The sequence below is a fragment of the Salmo salar genome, chromosome ssa22 (genome assembly GCF_905237065.1).
Source record: "Salmo salar chromosome ssa22, Ssal_v3.1, whole genome shotgun sequence".
Classification (NCBI taxonomy): domain Eukaryota; kingdom Metazoa; phylum Chordata; class Actinopteri; order Salmoniformes; family Salmonidae; genus Salmo; species Salmo salar.
Window position 1 is genome coordinate 21965439 of NC_059463.1, and position 26998 is coordinate 21992436.

At 43.9% G+C, this 26998-nt stretch overlaps 1 protein-coding gene across 9 annotated transcripts in view; it reads right to left on the reverse strand.

The window, feature by feature from the left end:
• Positions 1–14609: 14609 nt before the first annotated feature.
• LOC106583010 (polyhomeotic-like protein 2) overlaps positions 14610–26998 on the reverse strand; it is a 47912-nt gene continuing 35523 nt past the window's right edge. For 8 of the 9 annotated variants that reach the window (XM_014166737.2, XM_045705345.1, XM_014166734.2 and 5 more), the window contains exons 10-15: positions 17894–18099; positions 17277–17409; positions 17018–17138; positions 16644–16764; positions 16234–16540; positions 14610–16021 (exon numbers count right to left, since the gene is read on the reverse strand). In XM_014166737.2, coding sequence (XP_014022212.2) covers positions 15867–16021; positions 16234–16540; positions 16644–16764; positions 17018–17138; positions 17277–17409; positions 17894–18099 — 1043 coding nt within the window. In that variant the 3' untranslated portion in view covers positions 14610–15866. The remainder of the gene's footprint in view (positions 16022–16233; positions 16541–16643; positions 16765–17017; positions 17139–17276; positions 17410–17893; positions 18100–26998) is intronic. The other variant, XM_014166730.2, reaches the window with a different exon arrangement.

Genomic DNA, 26998 nt, shown 5'->3' on the forward strand with positions numbered 1-26998 from the left:
ATCCTGTCTCCCTGTAGCACTGTCTTAGGCATCTCACAGTACGGACATTGCTATTTCTTGCCCTGGCCACATCTGCAGTCCTCATGCCTCCTTGCAACATGCCTAAGGCACGTTCACACAGATGAGCAGGGACACTGGGCATATTTCTTTTGGTGTTTTTCAGAGTCAGTAGAAAGGCCTCTTTAGTGTCCTAAGTTTTCATAACTGTGACCTTAATTGCCTACCGTCTGTAAGCTGTTAGTGTCTTAACAACCGTTCGACAGGTGCATGTTCATTAATTGTTTATGGTTCATTGAACAAGCATGGGAAACAGTGTTTAAACCCTTTACAATGAAGATCTGTGAAGTTATGTGGATTTCTACGAATTATCTTTGAAAGACAGGGTCGTGAAAAAGGAAAGTTTATTTTTTTGCTGAGTTTAGCTTCTACAGGCTGTAGTGTCTGTTATTTACTTAAGCGTGTGAGATCTTAGCATGGTATTGTAGGTCTAAATCATGTACCGGTAGGTAAAGGGTGTACAGCAGATTCTGGAATTTTTAAATACTGCCATACTACAATATGTATGTAGTGAATTTCAGAAGGGTTGTTGCACCAGGCTAAGGCCTCCGATAATAAAGTTGGCTATATGATAATAATGTTTACCTCTGCAATTAGATGTCAATTGCATGCTGTATTCCATCAGGCTGGGAGGCACCCTTTAATTTTTGTTATGAGCATTGATGGCATAATATACTGAACAAAAATATAAACACAACATGTAAAGTGTTAGTCCCATGTTTCATGAGCTGAAATAAAAGATCCCAGAAATGGTCCATACGCACAAAAAGCTTACTTATCTCAATTCTATTCATGTAAAACGTTATTTTTTTTTTTTAAACCTATTATTTTTACCCCCAATTTCGATCTTGTCTCATCACTGCAACTCCCCATGGACTCGGAAGAGGCTAAGGTCGAGTCACGTGTCCTCCAAAACATGACCTGCCAAACGGCACTTCTTAACACCCGCTCACTTAACCCGGAAGCCAGCTGCACCAATGTGTTGGCGGAAACACCGTTCAACTGACAACCGAAGTTGGCCTGCAGGCGCCCGGCCTGCTACAAGGAGTCGCTAGAGCGTGATGATCCAAGTAAAGCCCCTCCGGGCAAACCCTCCACTAACCCGGAAGACACTTGGCAAATTGTGCGCCGCCCTATGGGACCCTTGGTCAGTTGTGACACAGCCTGGGATGGAACCCCAGGCTGTAGTGACACCGCAACACTGTGATGTAGTACCTTAGACAGCTGCGCCACTCGGGAGGCTTCAGATTTTTTTACACAAATTTGTTAACATCCCTGTTATTTAGCATTTCTCCTTTGCCAAGATAATCCATCCACCTGACAGGTGTGGTATATCAAGAAGCTGATTAAACAGCATGATCATTACACAGGTGCACCTTGTGCTGGGGACAATAAAAGGCTACTCTAAAATGTGCCATTTTGTCACACAACACAATGCCACAGATGTTTCAAGTTATGAGGGAGTGTGCAATTGGCATCTTTGAATGTGTCCACTACGAGCTGTTGCCAGAGAATTGAATGTTCATTTCTGTACCATAAGCCACCTCCAATGTCGTTTTAGAGAATTTGGCAGAACATTTAATAACCAGCCTCACCCCCGGCAGACAAAGTGTAACCACGCCAGCCCAGGACCTCCACATCCAGCTTCTTCACCTGCAGGATTGTCTGAGACCAGCCACCCAGACAGCTGATGAAACTGTGGGTTTGCACAACTGAAGAATTTGTGCACAAACTGTCACTGTCTCAGGGAAGCTCATCTGCGTGCTCATTGTCCTCACCAGGGTCTTGGCCTAACTGCAGTTTGGCGTCGTAACCGACTTCAGTGGACAAATGCTCACCTTCGATGGCCACTGGCATGCTGGAGAAGTGTGCTTTTCACAGATGAATCCCAGTTTCAACTGTACCGGACAGATGGCAGACAGCGTGTATGGCGTCGTGGGGGCGAGCGGTTTGCTGATGTCAACGCTGTGAACAGAGCGCTCCTTGGTGGCAGTGGGGTTATGGCATGGGCATGCATAAGCTACGGACAATGAACACAATTGCATTTTATTGACGGCAATTTGAATGCACAGAGATACCGTGACGAGATCCTGAGGCCCATTGTAGTGCAATTCATTGACTGCCATCACCTCATGTTTCAGCATGATAATGCACAGCCCCATGTCACAAATATCTGTACACAATTCCTGGAGGCTGAAAATGTCCCAGTTATTCCATGGCCTGCAAATTCTCCAGACATGTCACCCATTGAGCACGTTTGGGATGCTCTGGATCGACGTGTGTGACAGCGTGTTCCAATTCCCACCCTTATCCAGCAACTTTGGTCCCGTGTAGCTCAGTTGGTAGAGCATGGTGTTTGCAATGCCAGGGTTGTGGGTTCGTTTCCCACGGGGGACCAGTACGGAAAAAATGTATGCATTCACTACTGTAAGTCGCTCTGGATAAGAGCGTCTGCTAAATGACTAAAATGTAAAATGTATACTTTGCATAGCCATTGAAGAGGAGTGGGACAACAGGCCACAATCAACAGCCTGATCAACTCTATGCGAAGGAGATGTGTCGTGCTGCATGAGGCAAATGGTGGTCACTGACTGGTTTTCTAATCCACGCGCCTACCTTTTTTTTTAAGGTATCTGTGACCAACAGATGCATATCTGTATTCCCAGTAATGTGAAATCCATAGATTAGGGCCTAATGAATGTATTTCAATTGACTGATTTCATTATATGAATGCATGTTGTGTTTATATTTTTGTTCAGTGTAATAATACATTATTAACCAAGATCATATGGCCTTATTCCGACACTTTTATACTTCAGAAGTTCTTTATAAGATACACTATATATATAAAAAGTATGTTGAAACCCCTTCAAATTATTATGCACCCATTGCTGACAATTGCATAATATCCAGCACACAGCCATGCAATCTCCATAGACAAACCTTGGCAGTAGAATGGCCTTACTAAAGAGCTCAGTGACTTTCAACGTGGCACCGTCATAGGATGCCACCTTTCCAACAAGTCAATTCATCAACTTTCTGCCCTGCTAGAGCTTCCCCGGCCAACTGTAAGTGCTGTTATTGTAAAGTGGAAACATCTAGGAGCAACAATGGCTCAGCCGCACAAGGAACGGGACCACCGAAGTGCTGAAGCGCGTAAAAATCGTCTGTCCTCAGTTGCAACTCACTACTGAGTTCCAAACCGTCTCTGAAACCAAAGTCAGCACTAGAACTGTTCGTTGGGAGCTTCATGAAATGGGTTTCCACAGCCGAGCAGCCGCACACAAGCCTAAGATCACCATGCGCAATGCAAGCGTTGGCTGGAGAGGTGTCAAGCTTGCCGCCATTGGACTCTGGAGCAGTGGAAACGAATTCTCTGGATTGACGCATCACCATCTGGTAGTCCGACAGACAAATCTGGGTTTGGCGGATGCCAGGAGAGCTCTACCTGTCCCAATGCATAGTGCCAACTGTAAAGTGTGGTGGAGGAGGAATAATGGTTTGGGGCTAGACGATTCTGTGCTTTCGACTATGTGGCAACTGTTTGGGAAAGGCCCTTTCCTGTTTCAACATGACAATGCTCCGTGCACAAACTGAGGTCCATACAGAAATGTTTCGTCGAGATCGGTCTGAAAGAACTTGACAGGCCTGCACAGAGCCTTGAACTCAACCATTTCTAACAACTTTGGGATGAATTGGAACGATTGGAACACTGACTGCGAGCCAGGCCTAATTGGCCAACATCAGTGACCGACCTCACTAATGCTCTTTTGGCAGAATGCAAAGCAAGTCCTGGCGGGAGGTAGCCTAGCCTAGCAGGTAGCCTAGTGGTTAGAGCATTGGATTTGTAACGGAAAGGTTGCAAGATCGAATCCCCGACCTGACAAGGTAAAAATCTGTCGTTCTACCCCCGAACAAGGCAGTTAACCCACTGTTACTAGGCTGTCATTGAAAATAAGAATTTGTTCTTAACTGTCTTGCCTAGTTAAATAAAGGTAAAAAAACATCTAGGGGAAAGCCTTCCAAGAACAGTGGAGGCTGTTATAGCAGCAAAGAGGAAACTAACTCCATATTAATGCCAATGATTTTGGAGTGAGATGTTCGACGAGCAGGTGTCCACATACTTTTGGTCATGTAGTGTATGTAAGTGTGTATATACAGTTGAAGTCGGATGTTTACATACTCTTAGGGTGGAGTCATTAAAACTCGTTTTTCAGCCACTCCACAAATGTCTTGTTAACAAACTATAGTTTTGGCAAGTCGGTTAGGACATTTACTTTGTGCATGACACAAGTAATTTTTCCAACAATTGTTTACAGACAGATTATTTCACTTATAAATCACTGTATCACAATTCCAGTTGGTCAGAAGTTTACATACACTAAGTTGACTGTGCCTTTAAACAGCTTGGAAAATGCCATAAAATTATGTCATGGCTTTAGAAGCTTCTGATAGGCTAATTAGTGTCTGGTTAGATTGTAAACTCTCCTTCCAGACTCACAATAAACATGCCCAATCCAAAATTAAATCTAGAATTGGCTTCCTATTTCGCAACAAAGCATCCTTCACTCATACTGCCAAACATACCCTTGTAAAACTGACCATTCTACCGATCCTCGACTTCGGCGATGTCATTTACAAAATAGCCTCCAACACTCTACTCAACAAATTGGATGCAGTCTATCACAGTGCCATCCGTTTTGTCACCAAAGCCCCATATACTACCCACCACTGCGACCTGTACGCTCTCGTTGGCTGGCCCTTGCTTCATACTCGTCGCCAAACCCACTGGCTCCAGGTCATCTACAAGTTTCTGCTAGGTAAAGCCTCGCCTTATCTCAGCTCCAGTTCTCTGCTGCCAATGACTGGAACGAACTGCAAAAATCACTAAAGCTGGAGACTCTCACCTCCCTCACTAGCTTTAAGCACCAGCTGTCAGAGCAGCTAACAGATCACTGCACGCTGTACATAGCTCATCTGTAAACAGCCCTTCCAATCTACCTCATCCCCATACTGTATTTATTTATTTATCTTGCTCCTTTGCACCCCAGTATCTGTACTTGCACATTCATCTTCTGCACATTCTACCATTCCAGTGTTTAATTGCTATTTTGTAATTACTTCCCCACCATGGCCAATTTATTGCCTTACCTCTCTTATCCTACCTCATTTGCACATGCTGTATATAGATTTTTCTACTGTATTATTGATTGTATGTTTGTTTATTCCATATGTAACTCTGTGTTGTTGTATGTTTCGAACTGCTTTGCTTTATCATGGCCAGGTCGCAGTTGCAAATGAGAACTTGTTCTCAACTAGCTTACCTGGTTAAATAAAGGTGAAATAAAAAAATAAAAAAACATTTGAGTCAATTGGAGGTGTACCAGTGGATGTATTTCAAGGCCTACCTTGAAACTCAGTGCCTCTTTGCTTGACATCATGGGAAATTCAAAAGAAATCAGCCAAGACCTCAGAAAAAACATTGTAGAGCAACTTCCAAACGCCTGAAGGTACCACGTTCATCTGTACAAATAATAGTACGCAAGTATAAACATCATGGGACCACGCAGCTGTCATACCGCTCAGGAAGGAGACGCGTTCTGAGATGAATGTTCTTTGGTGCGAAAAGTGCAAATCAATCCCAGAACAACAGCAAAAGACCTTGTGAAGATGCTGGAGGAAACAGATACAAAAGTATCTATATCCACAGTAAAACGAGTCCTATAAATAAACATATCCTGAAAGGCCGCTCAGCAAGGAAGAAGCCACTGCTCCAAAACCACCATAAAAAAGCCAGACTACGCTTTCCAACTGCACATGGGGACAAAGATCGTACTTTTTGGAGAAATGTCCTCTGGTCTGATGAAACAAAAATAGAACTGTTTGGCCATAATGACCATCGTTATGTTTGGAGGAAAAAGGAGGATGCTTGCAAGCCAAAGAACACCATCCCAACCGTGAAGAATGGGGGTGGCAGCATCATATTGTGGGGGTGCTTTGCTGCAGGAGGGACTGGTGCACTTCACAAAATAGATGGCATCATGCGGCAGGATAATTATGTGGATATATTGAAGCAACATCTCAAGACATCAGTCAGGAAGTTAAAGCTTGGTCGCAAATGGGTCTTCCAAATGGACAATGACTCCAAGCATACTTCCAAAGTTGTGGCAAAATGACTTAAGGACAACAAAGTCAAGGTATATTGGAGTGGCCATCACAAAACCCTGATCTCAATCCTATAGAAAATTTGTGGGCAGAACAGAAAAAGCGTGTGCGGGCAAGGAGGCCTACAAACCTGACTCAGTTACACCAGCTCTGTCAGGAGGAATGGGCCAAAATTCCCCCAACTTATTGTGGAGAGCTTGTGGAAGGCTACCCGAAATGTTTGACCCAAGTTAAACAATTTAAATGCAATGCTACCAAATACTAATTAAGTGTATGTAAACTTCTGACCCACTGGGAAAGCGATTAAAGAAATAAAAGATGAAATAAATTATTATTCTGACATTTCACATTCTTAAAATAAAGTGGTGATCCTAACTGACCTAAGACCGGAACTTTTACTAGGATTAGATGTCAGGAATTGTGAAAAACTGAGTTTAAATGTATTTGGCTAAGGTGTATGTCAATTTCTGACTTTAACTGTACAGTCGTGGCCAAGGTTTTGAGAATGACACAAATATTAATTTCCACAAAGTTTGCTGCTTCAGTGTCTTTAGATATTTTTGTCAAATGTTACAATAGAATACTGAAGTATAATTACAAGCATTTCATAAGTGTCAAAGGCTTTTATTGACAACTACATTAAGTTGATGCAAAGAGTCAATATTTGCAGTGTTGACCCTTCTTTTTCAAGACCTCCGCAATCCGCCCTGGCATGCTTTCAATTAACTTCTGGACCACATCCTGACTGATGACAGCCCATTCTTGCATAATCAATGCTTGGAGTTCATCAGAATTTGTGGGTTTTTGTTTGTCCACCTGCCTCTTGAGGTTTGACCACAAGTTCTCAATGGGATTAAGGTCTGGGGAGTTTCCTGGCCATGGACCCAAAATAGCAATGTTTTGTTCCCTGAGCCACTTAGTTATCACTTTTGTCTTATGGCAAGGTGCTCCATCATGCTGGAAAAGGCATTGTTCGTCACCAAACTGTTCCTGGATGGTTGGGAGAAGTTGCTCTCGGAGGATGTGTTGGTACCATTCTTTATTCATGGCTGTGTTCTTAGGTAAAATTGTGAGAGCCCACTCCCTTGGCTGAGAAGAAACTCCACACATGAATGGTCTCAGGATGCTTTACTGTTGGCATGACACAGGACTGATGGTAGCGCTCACCTTGTCTTCTCTGGACAAGCTTTTTTCCGGATGCCCCAAACAATCAGAAAGGGGATTCATCAGAGAAAATGACTTTACCCCAGTCCTCAGCAGTCCAATCCCTGTACCTTTGGCAGAATATCAGTCTGTCCCTGATGTTTTTCCTGGAGAGAAGTGGCTTCTTTGCTGCCCTTCTTGATACCAGGCCATCCTCCAAAAGTCTTCGCCTCACTGTGCGTGCAGATGCACTCACACCTGCCTGCTGCCATTACTGAGTAAGCTCTGTACTGGTAGTGCCCCGATCCCGCAGCTGAATCAACTTTAAGAGACGGTCCTGGCGCTTGCTGGACTTTCTTGGGCGCCCTGAAGCCTTCTTCACAACATTTGAACCGCTCTCCTTGAAGTTCTTGATGATCCGATAAATGGAACAAAATCTATTTTCGTATCTATGATAACATTTTGAGGAGTATCATACTTGGGTAGAATGTATTAAAAATATGAACCTTTTGGGGAAATTTCACTCAACAATACCCCAACAAATGATGTAATGTACAGTTAAAAAAATACAAATGTATTTAACATTTTCAAAAGTGGATATACATATCTTTGGTAGGTGCTTTAAGTTAGAGTACATACCAATCAAACATGCTCAGAAGCAACTCAATCCTACATCCACTCAAAATTCTCCAGCTAATGTACAGACAGTAGCTGACATACATGCAAACTCTAGATATGAGTAAAATTATTATTAGGGTTGCCAAACCTGTAAACAGTGTTGAAGACATGGAATTTGAAATGTTTATATATTACATACGGTATGTCTTGAGGGAAATACACTACCGGTCAAAAGTTTTAGAACACCTACTCAATCAAGGGTTTTTCTTTATTTCCCCTATTTCCTACATTGTAGAATAATAAACTTTTGACTGGTACTGTCTATATATTCCACTATCTCATGGCCTGTCATATGTTTTTGTTTAACAAACTTAGCTAATGTATTTACATCCTTCTCAATTCTAAATAAACAGTATACACTCTTCATTCTGTAAATGTTGAATGGCAGCGTATGCAGGTGACCAAGGTGTTGGGGGTGGGGGGGAGACTATCTCGGCCTCTCCCAGTGGGAACAGCAGTTTCCTAAGGATGGGGGCGTAAAAGGGTCCAAAGACTGTGCAGTTAATATGGACCATTCGCCCAAAGGCCATTCCCAGCTCTGCTAGCTTAGCAGCCTCAGATCAGGGGACATGGGTCGACTCCTTTCAGTGGGGCCTCTCTCCAGCATGGCCTGGAGGTAGCCCTGTACTCTCTCTACTACAGTATGTGTGGGACGCAAAGAGAGAAATCAGCCTGCTGCATCGCCCATCTGACTTACATATCTTCCTAAACTGTACAACTGTATGGGACTTAGAATTCTATCAATAAAGATTAAATTGACCTCCATATATCACTGGATAAACACAGTACTCATGCAGTAGTTACTCTAGAATGCTGAAGCATTATCTTATCTTGAGTTTACCTACAAAGCCCTACGAAGAAAAAACAGCGTCCCCACGCTGTGTGCTGGTCAACAGCAGAACTGATGCCTCAAGAACTAGCGGGCTCAGTCTCTGTTCCAGCGCCTCCAAGCGGGCTCTGTCCATCAGAACTGTCTGTGGAGGGAGAGGAGAAATTTGAACATGAGCTACTATAACTATTTTTTACCGTTTATGTGGGGTTTCACAAGGTAACTTGGTTACATTTCAATATCTGATATGATACATATAAACTTTTTTTTAACCATAAAATGAGTTCATTGAGTCTGCCCCTCACCTGAGGAGCTCCACTGGGTCCGATAAGTCCTGATCTCTGGGTCTCTTTTAGGGGCACACAGGGAGGCCATGGTATTGATGATGTAGCCTGACAGTCTTTGCAGGACCAGGGCCCCATGATCTGCCTGCTGCTGGATCAGATCAAGGTCCAGAACCTCCTCAACTTGAGCCCTCAGACGCACATGGCCTGGCAGGAGCAGGGACAGCACGGTCTGACCACACAGGGGACAACCACACAGTGGGTCACTTAAATTAACATCTAGTTGTTGCTACTTTTTCACTGTCAATGCTGAGAAACTGAGGAGGAGGGTACATGACCATACTTACAGTTTTCACTTCTTGAAGCAGAATGACTACATGGGTATAGTCTGGAGGGCTGCACGAAAGCTGCTCACGAAGACAGTTCACTGTGCTTTCTGGGATTATGTCAGTCACTCTCCCTTCCAAGCTAAAAGGAAATGAAAAAAAATCTGTGACTTCAAAGTGACTGAAATATTTATTTACACAGGAATTGTATGTTTCATAGCTTGACTTCTTACCGGTCTTTGGGTGGGCTGTTCTCTCTGAAGACGAAGTCTCTGTTGATCACTATCTCATGTGCAAGGTTGAGATTGGAAACACAATTCTCCAAATCCATCAGGTAGCCTAGTGGTTAGAGTGTTGGGCCAGTAACTGAAAAGTAGCTGGGTTGAATCTCCAAGCTGACAAAGTAAAAATGTCAAGGTTAAATTAAAAAAATGTATATACTGCTCAAAAAAATAAAGGGAACACTTAAACAACACATCCTAGATCTGAATGAAAGAAATAATCTTATTAAATACTTTTTTCTTTACATAGTTGAATGTGCTGACAACAAAATCACACAAAAATAATCAATGGAAATCCAATTTATCAACCCATGGAGGTCTGGATTTGGAGTCACACACAAAATTAAAGTGGAAAACCACACTACAGGCTGATCCAACTTTGATGTAATGTCCTTAAAACAAGTCAAAATGAGGCTCAGTAGTGTGTGTGGCCTCCACGTGCCTGTATGACCTCCCTACAACGCCTGGGCATGCTCCTGATGAGGTGGCGGATGAGGGATCTCCTCCCAGACCTGGACTAAAGCATCCGCCAACTCCTGGACAGTCTGTGGTGCAACGTGGCGTTGGTGGATGGAGCGAGACATGATGTCCCAGATGTGCTCAATTGGATTCAGGTCTGAGGAACGGGCGGGCCAGTCCATAGTATCAATGCCTTCCTCTTGCAGGAACTGCTGACACACTCCAGCCACATGAGGTCTAGCATTGTCTTGCATTAGGAGGAACCCAGGGCCAACCGCACCAGCATATGGTCTCACAAGGGGTCTGAGGATCTCATCTCGGTACCTAATGGCAGTCTGGCTACCTCTGGCGAGCACATGGAGGGCTGTGCGGCCCCCCAAAGAAATGCCACCCCACACCATGACTGACCCACCGCCAAACCGGTCATGCTGGAGGATGTTGCAGGCAGCAGAACGTTCTCCACGGCGTCTCCAGACTCTGTCACGTCTGTCACGTGCTCAGTGTGAACCTGCTTTCATCTGTGAAGAGCACAGGGCACCAGTGGCGAATTTGACAATTTTGGTGTTCTCTGGCAAATGCCAAATGTCCTGCACAGTGTTGGGCTGTAAGCACAACCCCCACCTGTGGACGTCGGGCCCTCATACCACCCCATGGAGTCTGTTTCTGACCGTTTGAGCAGACACATGCACATTTGTGGCCTGCTGGAGGTCATTTTGCAGGGCTCTGGGAGTGCTCCTCCTGCTCCTCCTTGCACAAAGGTGGAGGTAGCGGTCCTGCTGCTGGGTTGTTGCCCTCCTACGACCTCCTCCACGTCTCCTGATGTACTGGCCTTTCTCCTGGTAGCGCCTCCATGCTCTGGACACTACGCTGACAGACACAGCAAACCTTCTTGCCACAGCTCGCATTGATGTGCCATCCTGGATGAGCTGCACTACCTGAGCCACTTGTGTGGGTTGTAGACTCCGTCTCATGCTACCACTAGAGTGAAAGCACCGCCAGCATTCAAAAGTGACCAAAACATCAGCCAGGAAGCATAGGAACTGACAAGTGGTCTGTGGTCCCCACCTGCAGAACCACTCCTTTATTGGGGGTGTCTTGCTAATTGTCTATAATTTCCACCTGTTGTCTATTCCATTTGCACAACAGCATGTGAAATGTATTGTCAATCAGTGTTGCTTCCTAAGTGGACAGTTTGATTTCACAGAAGTGTGATTGACTTGGAGTTACATTGTGTTGTTTAAGTGTTCCCTTTATTTTTTTGAGCAGTGTATATCAGAGTGATGGTTTGGGAGGGTCTCCTGGAGCATGGACACACATAGAGAGAGAAGTAAACATATTACACTATGAATACCAACAAAATTACATAATATGAATCTATAGGTTACCAATGATAGGAAAATGATGAGTGTATACCTGTTGGGGAGACAAGGCACATCACAGCATGTTGCCTCCCCTGTCCATGATTGGGTTTGCATTCTGCATGACTAGACCAATACAAATAAAGTCATTATTGTCTCATACTCTCACTTTTGTCTGGAATGTATATTCACCATCAACAAAATGGGGTATAATGTCATACTGCATTTTGGTTAGTTTATTAAACTATTTCGAGAACCAAACTCACTTACCAGCACCTTTGTTGAGTCTTCAGATAACATTTGTAAATCAGAGTAAAGTTGTAAATTATACACACAGGATAAAATGCAACAGTGTAGCACATGAATGTATCAGGGATGTGTATTTACTTTATTTTTATTTAACCTTTATTTAATAACAAGGAAGGGCTCATTGAGATTTGAAATCTCTTTTTCAAGAGCATCCTGGCCAAGATAGGCAGCACCAAGTCATTACACAATTACAGACAGACAACATGAAAAACTACAAGGAATCTAGTAAAAACCATAGAATTCACAAGAGTATAACAAAATCATAAAACAGCAAATTAAAAACACTGACAGGTCATGGAATCAGCCTCAAAATCCTTCATCAGTAATTTAAAAACACCAATCAGGACAAGTTCTTCCAGAAGTATTTTGTAAGGCGTTCCAAGGCGATGGCGCAGAGTACATAAAAGCCCTTTTACCAAATTCAGTTCGGACATTTAGCAGGATAAAGTCCTGCGAACGAAGAGAGTACCGAACACATTTCTGAACAATAAAAATGCCCAAATAAAATGATAGTAAACCCAAAATGGCTTTGTAAATAAAAGTATACCAGTGACTGAGCATACGAGTGACTAGAGAAGATCAGCCAACCATGGTATATAAAGTGCAGTGGTGCGTAAAGGTTTTGCAGCAATTTTTACAATTAGGAATGGTACAAAGTTCGTCTTTATGTATAATATTACCAGGGAATAAACAAAGCGGAAATGTCCTTATTGAGTCCGTTTTTTAATTTGTTAATGCACACCAGACAGGTGTGAAACCTGGTTTGAATGTCTACGGTGTGATCGTACCATGGCAAGTAAACTCAGCAAAAAAAAGAAAACGTCCTCTCAACTGCGTTAATTTTCAGCAAATTTAACATGTGTAAATATTTGTATGAACAACAAGATTCAACAACTGACACATAAACTGAACAAGTTCCACAGACATGTGACTAACAGAAATTGAATAATGTGTCCCTGAACAAAGGGGGGGGTAACTCCACTCTTCCACCAAAGCACATGCAAGTTCCCGGACATTTCTGGTGGGAACGGCCCTAGTCCTCACCCTCCTATCCAACAGGTCCCAGACGTGCTCAATGGGATTGAGACCCAGGGCTCTTCGCTGGCCATGGCACAACACTGACATTGCTGTCTTGCAGGAAATCACACACAGAACGAGCTGTATGGCTGGTGGCATTGTCATGCTGGAGGGTCATGTCAGGATGAGCCTGCAAGAAGGGTACCTACCACATGAGGGAGGAGGATGTCTTCCCTGTAACGCACAGCATTGAGATTGCCTGCAATGACAACAAGCTCAGTCCAATGATGCTGTGACACACCGCCCCAGACTGTGACGGACCCTCCACCTCCAAATCGATCCCGCTCCAGAGTACAGGCCTCGGTGTAACACTCATTCCTTCGTCGATAAACGTGAATCCGACCATCACCCGTTGAGCCAAAACCACGACTTGTCAGTGAAGAGCACTTTTTGCCAGTCCTGTCTGGTCCAGCGACGGAACCCATAGGCGACGTTGTTGCCGGTGATGTCTGGTGAGGACCTGCCGTACACAGGCCTACAAGCCCTCAGTCCAGCCTCTCTCAGCCTATTGCGGACAGTCTGAGCACTGATGGAGGGATTGTGCGTTCCTGGTGTAACTCAGGCAGTTGTTGCCATCCTGTACCTATCTCGCAGGTGTGATGTTCGGATGTACCGATCCTGTGCAGGTGTTGTTACACGTAATCTGCCACTGCGAGGACGATCAGCTGTCCGTCCTGTCTCCCTGTAGCGCTGTCTTCGGCGTCTCAGTATGGACACTGCAATTTCTTGCCCTGGCCACATCTGCAGTCCTCATGCCTCCTTGCAGCATGCATAAGGCACGTTCACGCAGATGAGCAGGGACCCTGGGCATATTTCTTTTGGTGTTTTTCCAGAGTCAGTAGAAAGGCCTCTTTAGTGTCCTACATTTTCATAACTGTGACCTTAATTGCCTACCGTCTGTAATCTGTTAGTGTCTTAACGACCGTTCCACAGGTGCATGTTCATTAATTGTTTATGGTTCATTGAACAAGCATGGGAAACAGTGTTTAAACCCTTTACAATGAAGATCTGTGAAGTTATTTGGATTTTTACGAATTATCTTTGAAAGACGGTCCTGAAAAAGTTTATTTTTTTGCTGAGTTTAGAAGTGATTGACATCTGGGTAAGCCTGAAAGCAATACCCCAGACCACATTTTACTTTGATTGATAGGAAAGGATTGGCCAATCATAACACTAGGGACTAAAATATCCCCAAATCACTGATAAATTCTTCCTGCGCACTGAATGGTGACATTTGTCTGCCACATATCCCAACTATTCAATCGCATATATTATAATCGAAAGACTTGAAAGCAGCCACTATTAACTTATTCAATACACCAACCTACTCAATATTCAAACCCACTGTACTTCAATTGTTGTACAAGCACTACCCTTTAAGCACCACTAGAGGGCAGGCTACATTTGTGACAAAAATAATCCAGATAAATATGTACTTACACTAATACATGCCCCATGTAATAATGATACAATTCAGCAGGAAGGAAGGAGGAGGATCTTTCAGGGGTTCTGGAGACAACTGCAATCCACCCAAAGGACTGTGTGCGATCAGTGAAGCTACTGGTCTTGCTACTGTACTGAACATGCCATAATATCAAACTCAAGCAAATATAGATTTTAACACAAAAATAAAAACATACAACTGACTATGTTGCAGATTTATCATTGAAAAATGTTGCGTAACAAATTCAGTACTTCGATAAATACAGGCATTTGACAAAGCATCATCTCAAACAATTAAAAACACAATTGACCATTCATCACATGACAAGCATACAATATTTTTTTTATAAAAACACTAAAAATACACCTTCCCCAAGCCATGATATTTACATATTTGCATATTTCAAAATACTTAACAATTTTTATATAAAACATTATGGATAACTTAAAAGCAAATACAAGCATGTAATTCCTTACAGGTAGCTTTAGACTCATACAGATCTTGACAACTCACCAAACTAAATGTTTGAATTTCAGACCCAATCAAGTAATTTTGGTTGTATTAAACTATGGAGAAGAGAACCAATCATTTTAAGTGTTAGTGGAATAAAAGAGGTATGATGGTGAACATCCACAGTGAGTTCATCGAGTTATGCATCTTTTCAGCCTTGTGGTCAACCCATAGATAGCACGGGTCAAGCCTACAGTCATAGAAGACCTCACAGCATGTGAAATATGACCCAGGAATAAATAAAGGCATGGCATCTTGGTAAATCACATTTGGAAAGATTGTCTCTCTAAGCCTGTAAAATGTACAGGGAAAGTATCAATGTCACAAAGTAACAGCGGTAACTGCTCTGAGCACAGTGAAATGCCATGCAGTGTATGTGTATAGTTGCTGATCATTATGAAATGGAGCTAAGCATCTGTTGTATAAGACTCAAACTGGTGACTGGCTTTCATTTGTTCCCTGACAAACATACTGTACACGTATGGCTGTCAATAACATCAGATCAGCACCAATATAAAACATACCACGTATGCGGTCAATGATAATTAAAATCACAATTATACTTCAGAAGAAATTCAGATATACCCACATTTTCACATCTTTTCCTACAAGCTCAAATATATCCTTGCAGTGCTTTTAGCACTATTTGTGCCATTACTCTAACGCAGTCAGTCCATTAAAGTATTTCCCTGGAAACTTCTCTTTGACAACCAAGGGAATGACCAGTTGTTCACCTATCTGCAGGCCATGGATAAATGTACCATGAAAGAGCCAATCCAAAGGTGGGATGAAAGACGGTAGTGCAGAGGTAAGGTAGTCATCAGTGCGATGGCGACATGTTTAATCTTGTCCCAGAGTATGACTCCTTCCCACCAAACACAGACTAACACGCACACAGACATACACACAAATGCACACACATCAGCACCATATCAACCCATCATGGCTAAGAGTCTTTGAGCATGTTGATGCTTGCGTAGATCTTAAGTGCAGGTCCCAGTTTAATGTTCATGGCACTCATAAGGTGGTCCTCTTTCAGTAGGAGCATGGCCTGCCCGTCTATCTCCTGAGAGCGGAACTCATCTGCTATCTCCTGGCAGCCTAGGAACAAGCCACAGCGAACCCATTAAATAAATTATCTAACGTCAAAGACAAGCATGAACACTGTCTACATAAGACAATCCACTGAGGAATTAATACACGTTATTGATCCCCAGAGGGGAAATAAGCTTACTATCATCACATCTTCATGCCTACAGAAGAATATAGTTATGGTGTTGGCCTAAGCTGAATACTCTATTTATGAGACTTACCTGGAAGGGAGCGAATGAACTCGTATACTTCCTCCACATTCCACTTGGTGGGGTCGTTGGGCAGGAAGTGCTGAGTGAGGAGAGGCAGCTCTCGGCTCCGGGGGGACTCCTGGTCCGAGCCTCTCCCTGCCAGGAGTGACACCACCTGGGGTGCCGGGGGCCCTGAGCTGGCTGCTGACAGGGGTGACGGAGGCTCCTCATAGCTGGACATGTCAGAGCAGGGGCTGGACTCTTCCTGGCTGGGTTGGGAGGGAAGCGGGGAGGACACTGAACCCCCCTGTGTCTGCTGAGGCATAGGGGACAGCTTCTGAAACACAAAACCCATGAGTCAGCTCTGGTGTCACTGAGGGGAGCATGTAAAGTTCACAGGGGAGCTGTGATGTCAGTGGAGAAGTAGGAGAGGATCTTACCTGCTTCTTAGAATCGATACTCTGGTGGCCGCTATTGTGTGACCTTCTGTGCCAGCGGTTGGATGTTTTGCTCCTTTCTGGATGGAAAAGGCCTATCCGCTTCCTGCAACCAACATTATACCTGTTCCACAACAACAAGGATAATAGTTATGTCCACTCCCATCCCACATCTCAAAGCAACACTACTGAGGAGCTCTGACCCTGAGGAATTTAACCCACTGAAAGCATCTAAACATTCTACATCTATCTGCATTGCTTGCAGTTTGGGGTTGTAGGCTGGGTTTCTGTATAAGCACTGTGACATCTGTTCTTTGTAAAAAGGGCTTTATGAATACATTTGATTGATTAGAAATGGTACCCCAAATGTGAATTACCTTTTTGCACACACCATGGAACAAAACCGTTTTGACCCCTTGAATTTGTAGGCAAAGTCCACCCAGCCACAGAATTCACAGCTCAGTTTGGGAGAATCTGAATCCTCTTGATCTTTTAATTCTGTGGGCAAATCAAAATAATTCCATGAAAGATCAACATCTCTTACATTGTTATGAAGCTGTAGCACTTAGAAAGTCCATAATTGTGTTGCTTGCCAAATAAGATGGCTTCAATCACTCCATACATGACCGCCCTTACCTTGAGGGGTCAGCTCCTCTGTCTCAGAGTCTGTGGTGTTGGTGGGGTTACTAACAGGAGTCTTGTCGGGGTCAGAGGAGAGCTGCTCATGCAGCTTCTTTGGGCTGTCCATCATCACAGGCAACCGCTCAATCTGGGGAAGACAACGTGTGATGGCTTAATGGCACTCTTTCCAAGCTATGACAGCAATACAATGGCAAACTAACAATGCTGTGTCCATAAGCTATAATAAAGCCTGTGCAGCAAACATCCACTAGGAAACAGGGAGTTGTTAATTGATAAGTCAAATAGGCACAGTCACTCAAGTGTGTATCAACATTTTGCGCCCCACCTCTCTCAAAAATAACACTTAATTGTGGCCTTAACATCTGTGTGCCTTCTTTCACAGACATCTCTGTATGGAACAACATTTTGGACTACAGAAGGCTATTAGAATTTATGACCAAGGTAAACAATAGTAAGACATTGCCCTTTGTCATTGCTTAGCACAGAGAGTGTTGCATGATTGTTTGTGTTTGTTGCCATTAGGAATATGCCCCTGTGGGAAATCACTCTTGAGATAGTGGCATGTTGTTTACTCCTAGCTGCTAAGGAGTACCATGGGAGAGGGCACTTACAGGGAAGGGTTCAGCTCCCTCCTGGATGACAAAGCCCTCAATGACGTGGGTGAGGACCTGGGGCTTGACGATAGCCTGGGGTGGCTTGTTCTCCCCATTCTGTGGGATGCTCCCGGTCAAAGTGGGCGCCTCGTTCTCATTTCCCGAGGTCATGGCTGGAGGTGGAGTCCCAGGTGCAGCATTCACCCTGTTGGTAGTAGTGACTCCTGCCAATTACAAATTAAAAGGAGCAGATAACGCATTGCATCATTCAATGATGTGGCCCACATTTGTACTCAATGTTTTATAATGTATTCATGTCACTAACTGAGCTAAAATATTATTTCACGGTGTGTACTACTGTTGTCTTCTCTAGTCATTCAAGTACTAATGTAAATAATTATATCGATCATCCACCTGCCAAATCATGTGTAAGGGGCCCACTTCCATTACCAAGCATTTGTAATGTAACTTACTAGATACATTTACATCAGTAACTAATGCGTATCAGGATATCAAAATATGAAAACGGCACAGTCGTTTTTGACCGGTCGCCGCAAAAATACTTATGGCTACCGTAATGAAGTAGTAACCTATGCATTAAAACAACAAACGCTTCCGTGGCTGTTTGCAACAATGTTAAAACCCTTAAAAGTACCGATAAAGTTCAACAACTGTTCCATTTCAAAAGGGAAATAAGAATTGGCTCACCTAAATTCTTCCTGCCGCTTCACTTGTGCTTTTTTCTGATTCAATACACAAGCACGCGCTATAGCCTGCCTCTCTCTTTTAAAGCGATAACTGTACTACAAAGCACGCAATACAGAACAGAGACACTCGCTCGATCGAGCCCTGCACCAATGGTGAGAGGCGGGCAGAGCAGAATAATAATTAAATAATTCAATAAGGTACCGCCCTCTCTTTTTCCTCCATAGACATGTACTCTGCGCTTATACTATTACAATTAGACACATGAAAATAAAAACACTTCAATTATGTTGACAGACACATTTCTGGTTCTTCTCATGTGAATAATCTCAGCCCTGCAAATTCACAGGGCTCAAGTCTATCTGAGCAACTATAGACACACAGGAACTGCTCCTTAGTCTTTATACAAATGCAGGTCCTGTGACCCAATGTAGCATAACATTCCACAATTGCAAACCAAAAGAAACCTTCATTCTCTTTATAAGGAAACATACTACAGGATACTGCACAAAATATGGTTTAAGTAAGCATAATAAATACCAGGAGCAGTTGGCTATATTCTGCAACTTTGGGTTATGTTCAACCACACAGTAGGCTCTGAATGTGTTGCAATCTGGTCCAAGCAGAGAGCCAGAGGTCCTGCAAGCCTGCCTCTATTTTTAGACATCAAAGATGACTCTGTTTATTTTGAACCTCAGTGGCAAGCGGAGCACCTCGACTATGCATTCACACCCAAGCACTAGTCATAAAAAAAGAGCCTTGTGGCTTTACATACATTTCACTTTTACAAGAACAGTAGCAATAAAAATAAAACCTCTTAATATGATCTGCATGTTCAGCATTTTGAATGAGTGAGAGCGTAAGACTACTACCATCATAAAACACATTTTCCATTTGACAAAAAATTTAAAAGCACAATATTTCTGTCCATAACAAATTTGACATTTAACTCTCCCTGACAGGATCACTGTGTCCACTGCTCCTCAATGGTTCCATTGGGGATAACCAGACAAGATTCCTCACCCTGACCAAAGCCACGGGCACAGCTGACAAACATTAAGAAGAGATCTGCCTCCCCACCTGGTGCATAATTTATCAACTGTGTGTAAATGTCTTACTAAATTAGGGCATATGTGACCCGTTTCAGGAAACTAGGTGTATATCGCGTGTCACTACATCACAGGAGAGCCGTTTGAATGTAAAAAAATGTTTTTCATCAAAATGTGTTTTTGGGGCAGAAATGCCTTTTCGAACATGTGAACTTACATGTGTCTTAATAACAAACGTGTATGCCATCTGTATATACGAATAAAATTGTTCAATTACAAGCCGAGTTGGTTTAGCCACAGAAAAAGCCAGCAACCTTCCCGCTAGGCATGATTGGCTGAGATAATGAGTGGGCTGGACATGCCGAGAGACGAGTTTGGATTGGTCTGCCATATAGCACGCGTCTGTCCATTTGAGCTGGTCAGTATGTCTTGTATAACCTGTTTGGGATAGGGGGCAGTATTTTCACGGCCGGATAAAAAACGTACCCGATTTAATCTGGTTATTACTCCTGCCCAGAAACTAGAATATGCATATAATTAGTAGATTTGGATAGAAAACACCCTAAAGTTTCTAAAACTGTTTGAATGGTGTCTGTGAGTATAACAGAACTCATATGGCAGGCCAAAACCTGAGAAGATTCTATATGGGAAGTGCCCTGTCTGACCATTTCTTGGCCTTCTGTAGCCTCTTTATCGAAAATACAGGATCTCTGCTGTAACGTGACATTTTCTAAGGCTTTCATTGGCTCTCAGAAGGCGCCAGAACGTTGAATGATAACTCTGCAGTCTCTGGGCGAAAAACAGTAGGGGTTTTGGTGGTGTTACTTCTGAGAACAATGACACTGGCGCACGCGTGCATGTGATGACTCCATTTTCTTATTTCAGTGTTTGAACGGATACAACGTCTCCCGGTTGGAATATTATCGCTATTTTACGAAAAATTGCATAAAAATTGATTTTAAACAGCGTTTGACATGCTTCGAAGTACGGTAATGGAATATTTGGAAATTTTTTGTCACGAAACGCGCCGGCGCGTCACCCTTCGGATAGTGTCTTGAACGCACGAACAAAACGGAGGTATTTGAATATAACCATGGATTATTTGGAACCAGATGAAATCTCGCGTCTTGTGACGGCCGGCCGCCCAACAACCTGCCCACTTGACCCTATCCCCTCCTCTCTTCTCCAGACCATTTCCGGAGACCTTCTCCCCTACCTCACCTCGCTCATCAACGCATCCTTGACCGCTGGCTACGTCCCTTCCGTCTTCAAGAGAGCGAGAGTTGCACCCCTTCTGAAAAAACCTACACTCGATCCCTCTGATGTCAACAACTACAGGCCAGTATCCCTTCTTTCCTTTCTCTCCAAAACTCTTGAACGCGCCGTCCTTGGCCAGCTCTCTTGCTATCTCTCTCAGAATGACCTTCTTGATCCTAATCAGTCAGGTTTCAAGACTGGGCATTCAACTGAGACTGCTCTTCTCTGTGTCACGGAGGCTCTCCGCACTGCTAAAGCTAACTCTCTCTCCTCTGCTCTCATCCTTCTAGACCTATCTGCTGCCTTTGATACCGTGAACCATCAGATCCTCCTCTCCACCCTCTCCGAGCTGGGCATCTCCGGCACCGCGCACGCTTGGATTGCGTCCTACCTGACAGGTCGCTCCTACCAGGTGGCGTGGCGAGAATCTGTCTCCGCACCACGTGCTCTCACCACTGGTGTCCCCAGGGCTCTGTTCTTGGCCCACTCCTATTCTCGCTATACACCAAGTCACTTGGCTCTGTCATATCCTCACATGGTCTCTCATATCATTGCTATGCAGATGACACACAATTAATCTTCTCCTTTCCCCATTCTGACAACCAGGTGGCGAATCGCATCTCTGCATGTCTGGCAGACATATCAGTGTGGATGACGGATCACCACCTCAAGCTGAACCTCGGCAAGACGGAGCTGCTCTTCCTCCCGGGGAAGGACTGCCCGTTCCATGATCTCGCCATCACGGTTGACAACTCCCTTGTGTCCTCCTCCCAGAGTGCTAAGAGCCTTGGCGTGACCCTGGACAACACCCTGTCGTTCTCCACCAACATCAAGGCGATGACCCGATCCTGTAGGTTCATGCTCTACAACATTCGCAGAGTACGACCCTGCCTCACACAGGAAGCGGCGCAGGTCCTAATCCAGGCACTTGTCATCTCCCGTCTGGATTATTGCAACTCGCTGTTGGCTGGGCTCCCTGCCTGTGCCATTAAACCCCTACAACTCATCCAGAACGCCGCAGCCCGTCTGGTGTTCAACCTTCCCAAGTTCTCTCACGTCACCCCGCTCCTCCGCTCTCTCCACTGGCTTCCAGTCGAAGCTCGCATCCGCTACAAGACCATGGTGCTTGCCTACGGAGCTGTGAGGGGAACGGCACCTCCGTACCTTCAGGCTCTGATCAGGCCCTACACCCAAACAAGGGCACTCCGTTCATCCACCTCTGGCCTGCTCGCCTCCCTACCTCTGAGGAAGCACAGTTCCCGCTCAGCCCAGTCAAAACTGTTCGCTGCTCTGGCACCCCAATGGTGGAACAAGCTCCCTCACGACGCCAGGACAGCGGAGTCAATCACCACCTTCCGGAGACACCTGAAACCCCACCTCTTCAAGGAATACCTGGGATAGGATAAAGTAATCCTTCTAACCCCCCCCTTAAAAGATTTAGATGCACTATTGTAAAGTGGTTGTTCCACTGGATATTATAGGTGAATGCACCAATTTGTAAGTCGCTCTGGATAAGAGCGTCTGCTAAATGACTAAAATGTAAAAATGTAAAATGCAAAACAACATTGATTGTTGAAGTAGAAGTCCTGGGAGTGCATTCTGACGAAGAACAGCAAAGGTAATCCAATTTTTCTTATAGCAAATCTGACTTTGATGAGTGCTAAACCTGCTGGGTGTCTAAATAACTAGCCCTGTGATGCCGGGCTATCTACTGAGAATATTGCAAAATGTGCTTTCACCGAAAAGCTATTTTAAAATCGGACATATCGAGTGCATAGAGGAGTTCTGTATCTATAATTCTTAAAATAATTGTTATGCTTTTTGTGAACGTTTATCGTGAGTAATTTAGTAAATTCACCGGCAGTGTTCGGTGGGAATGCTAGCCACATGGTAGTCACATGCTAATGTAAAAAGCTGGTTTTTGATATAAATATGAACTTGATTGAACAAAACATGCATGTATTGTATAACATAATGTCCTAGGGTTGTCATCTGATGAAGATCATCAAAGGTTAGTGCTACATTTAGCTGTGGTTTGGGTTTATGTGACATTATATGCTAGCTTGAAAAATGGGTGTGTGATTATTTCTGGCTCGGTACTCTGCTGACATAATCTAATGTTTTGCTTTCGTTGTAAAGCCTTTTTGAAATCGGACAGTGTGGTTAGATTAACGAGAGTCTTATCTTTAAAATGGTGTAAAATAGTCATATTTTTTGAAAAATTGAAGTAATAGCATATCTAAGGATTTGAATAACGTGCCACAGGATTCAACTGGCTGTTGAAGCGTCCCACCTAGCCCATAGAGGTTAAAATGGTGTAAAATAGTCATATGTTTGAAAAAAGTTTTTGCATTTGAGGTATTTGTAATTCGCGCCACTCTATACCATTGGATATTGGTGAGGCGTTCCGCAAGGATAACACAGCTTTAAAAAATGTTTTACCACGTAGTAAAACTGCATAAGTGTTGCTCTCCACTTTATGGAGGACCGAGTTTTGAAATCAGTGGAATTCGAGTATGATAGCTAAGAAGATGGAGAAAACACCTGTCTCCTGATTACATCTTCAAACTAAGGGCAACCATGGCATCCAACAGGAGACGCACCCATCCATGATATATACGGGTAAGATAGTCTAGATAGCTACATTCAGATATTACACGTTTATAATTTTGACAGAAAGTGGTTTCATTTCAAGTTAGTATACTATTAGCTAGCTAGCTAACGTTAGCTGGCTGGCTCGCTAACTAACATTACGTGTATGATATTATTCATATCTCAGAGCCATTTGCATTGTCAGTTATAGCTTAATGTTAGCTAGCTAACATTGAACCTGGTTGGTTAACTACCTGCAGATTCATGCAGGGTAGTAACATCATGAGTTAGGATTATGGTTCATTGTTTAGCTAGCTTGCCACTATGCAAGTAACCATTTCGGTGCGTTCGACTTCAGAGCAAATCTTGTGTGCCACAGCACAGAATAACTGATGAATTTACGAACACTCAACATCCGTTGAATATGACCAGTGTCAGTAAATGTTGGCCAAAAAAAAAAACGTAATTCAATTGTTGCAAGAAGCACAGTCACCGACGCGCCAGATAACATGAAAACAATTTAACCAGCTCTACTAGGTTGAGTAAAATGGTCTGAGACTTGGTGGGGGCTAAAGCTTAAAGGGTGTGAACGATGCTGAATGACAAAAGAAGAGCTCTCCAGTAGGTACCAAAACATTCAAAGGCCATTTTCTCAAAAGTGAAGTTACAGGTTTAACAACTTCCAAAGCAGAATTACTTTCCCATTTTTCTCGAATACAGTGTATGATATACAATTTTGTAGGTTTTAGCCAATGTAAAAAACACAATTTCTAATTTTGCTACATAATACCGAATCAAGGCGGTCGGTTACATGTGTAGATTTTCTGGTGCAAAACATTACTGGGATTTATCCCATGGAACATACAGTATATGAGTGTGGAAAGCTGTCATCAAGGCTACTTTGAACAATCTAAAATATATTTTGATTTGTAACACTTTTTTTGGCTATTGCACGATTATACATATAATTATACATATAATCCAAGATGGCGTAGCAGTGCAGACGTGGTTTGTTGTCCTCTCGTTTACTTTTTGTATTTTGTCTTTTTGTATATATTCCAATTTATTTTTCAATCTCTTTTTCCATTTTTAAATTAAATATACCTTCCGGGAACCCGACTCACTCAATGTGACACAGATCCGCAATTTTTTTAGACCCTATAGCCAAAACTTTCATCAGAAGTTAGCCAGCTAATTAGCTAAGTTACTAGCTATTTAGTCATTGTTAGCCACTGCTAGCGGCCTTTACCCTCTGCTCAGGCACCAGCCATTTTTTTAGCCTGGATAATACCTGCCAGCCTCGGACTGTTTTTCTCCACTCCAATGCCAGAATCCTGCCGTAAACTCTGGACCATTGATCATCATAGCTAGCTTGCTGCCACTGAGTGACACAGCCCCGAAGCTAGCCCTGAGCCAGGTGCTTTTCCCGGCTAGCCAACGAAATTACCACAACTACAATACCTCTTTCGCCATCTGGCCCGGTCCCTTCGTCGACACGGCGCCCCGCCGTACCACCACGACTGGTCCGCAGACGTAATTCCATCAGCTGTGCCTTCAACCGGCCTTTGCTGGACGACGGACTGCTAACTTTAAATGCTGTGTCTCCAGCGTGCTAGCATAGTAACGACTACCTAGCGGCTTCCCTGTTTCATCTATTGCTGTACACTGGACCCTATGATCACTTGGCTACATAGCCGATGCCTGATGGACTGTTCATTTATCACGGTACTCCACTTTGTTTATCTGTCGGCCCTAGCCCCGAACTCAGGCCCTGTGTGTAGTTAACCGACCCTCTCTGCCCATTCATTGCCATTTTACCTGTTGTTGTCTTAGCTGATTAGGTGTTGTCTCACCCGTTGTTGACTTAGCTAGCTCTCCCAATCAACACCTGTGATTGCTTTATGTCTCTCTCAAATGTCAATGCCTTGTATACTGTTGTTTAGGATAATTATCATTGTTTTAGTTTACTGTGGAGCACCTAGTCCCATTATACATGCCTTAGATACCTCCTTTGTCCCAACTCCCACACATGCAGTGATCTCACCCAGTATAACCAGCGTGTCCAGAGATCAATCAGTGCCTGGGCTTACCCCTGTCTGCACATTATGCCCTGAATCTATTCTACCACGCCCAGAAATCTGCTCCTTTTATTCTCTGTCCCAAACGCACTAGACGACCAGTTTTGCTAGCCTTTTGCCGTACCCTCATCCTACTCCTCCTTTGTTCCTCGGGTGATGTGGAGGCTAACCCAGGCCCTGCGTGTCCCAAGGCACTCTCATTTGTTGACTTCTGTAATCGAAAAAGCCTTGGTTTCATGCATGTTAACATCAGAAGCCTCCTGCTTCAGCACACTCCGCCAACCCTGATGTCCTTGCCGTGTCACCCTCATAGATATTATCAGTCAAACAACCACCCCTCATCACTGTCAAACGCTCCCTAAAACACGTCTGCGAGCAGGCCTTTCTAATCGACATGGCCCAGGTATCCTGGAAGGATATTGACCTCATCCCGTCAGTCGAGGATGCCTGGTCGTAATTTAAAAATTATTTCCTCACCATCTTAAATAAGCATGCCCCTTTCAAAAAATGTAGAACTAAGAACAGATATAGCCCTTGGTTCACTCCAGACCTGACTGCCCTTGACCAGCACAAAAACATCCTGTGGCGGACGGCAATAGCATCGAATAGTCCCCGCGATATGCAACTGTTCAGGGAAGTCAGGAACCAATACACACAGTCAGTCAGGAAAGCAAAGGCTAGCTTTTTCAAACAGAAGTTTGCATCCTGTAGCTCTAACTCCAAAAGGTTTTGGGACACTAAAGTCCATGGAGAACAAGAACACCTCCTCCCAGCTGCCCACTGCACTGAGGCTAGGCGACACGGTCACCACCGATAAATCCATGATAATTGAACATTTCAATAAGCATCTCTATGGCTGGCCATGCTTTCCTCCTGGCTACCCCAATCCCGACCAATAGCTCCGCACCCCTCTCAGCTACTTGCCTGAGCCTCCCCAGCTTCTCCTTCACCCAAATCCAGATCGCAGATGTTCTGAAAGAGCTGCAAAACCTGGACCCGTACAAATCAGCTGGGCTAAACAATCTGGACCCTCTCTAAAATTATCCGCCGCGATTGTTGCAACCCCTATTACCAGTCTGTTCAACCTCTTTCGTGTCATCCGAGATCCCTAAAGACTGGAAGGCTGCCGCGGTCCTCCCCCTCTTCAAAGGGGGTGACACTCTAGACCCAAACTGTTACAGACCTATACCCATCCTGCCCTGCCTTTCTAAAGTCTTTGAAAGCAAAGTTAATAAACAGATCACTGACCATTTTGAATCCCACCGTCCCTTCTCCGCTGTGCAATCCGGGTTCCGAGCTGGTCACGGGTGCACCTCAGCCACGCTCAAGGTACTAAACGATATCATAACCGCCACCGATAAAAGACAATACTGTGCCGCCGTCTTCATCGACCTGGCCAAGGCTTTCGACTCTGTCAATCACCGTATTCTTATCGGCAGACT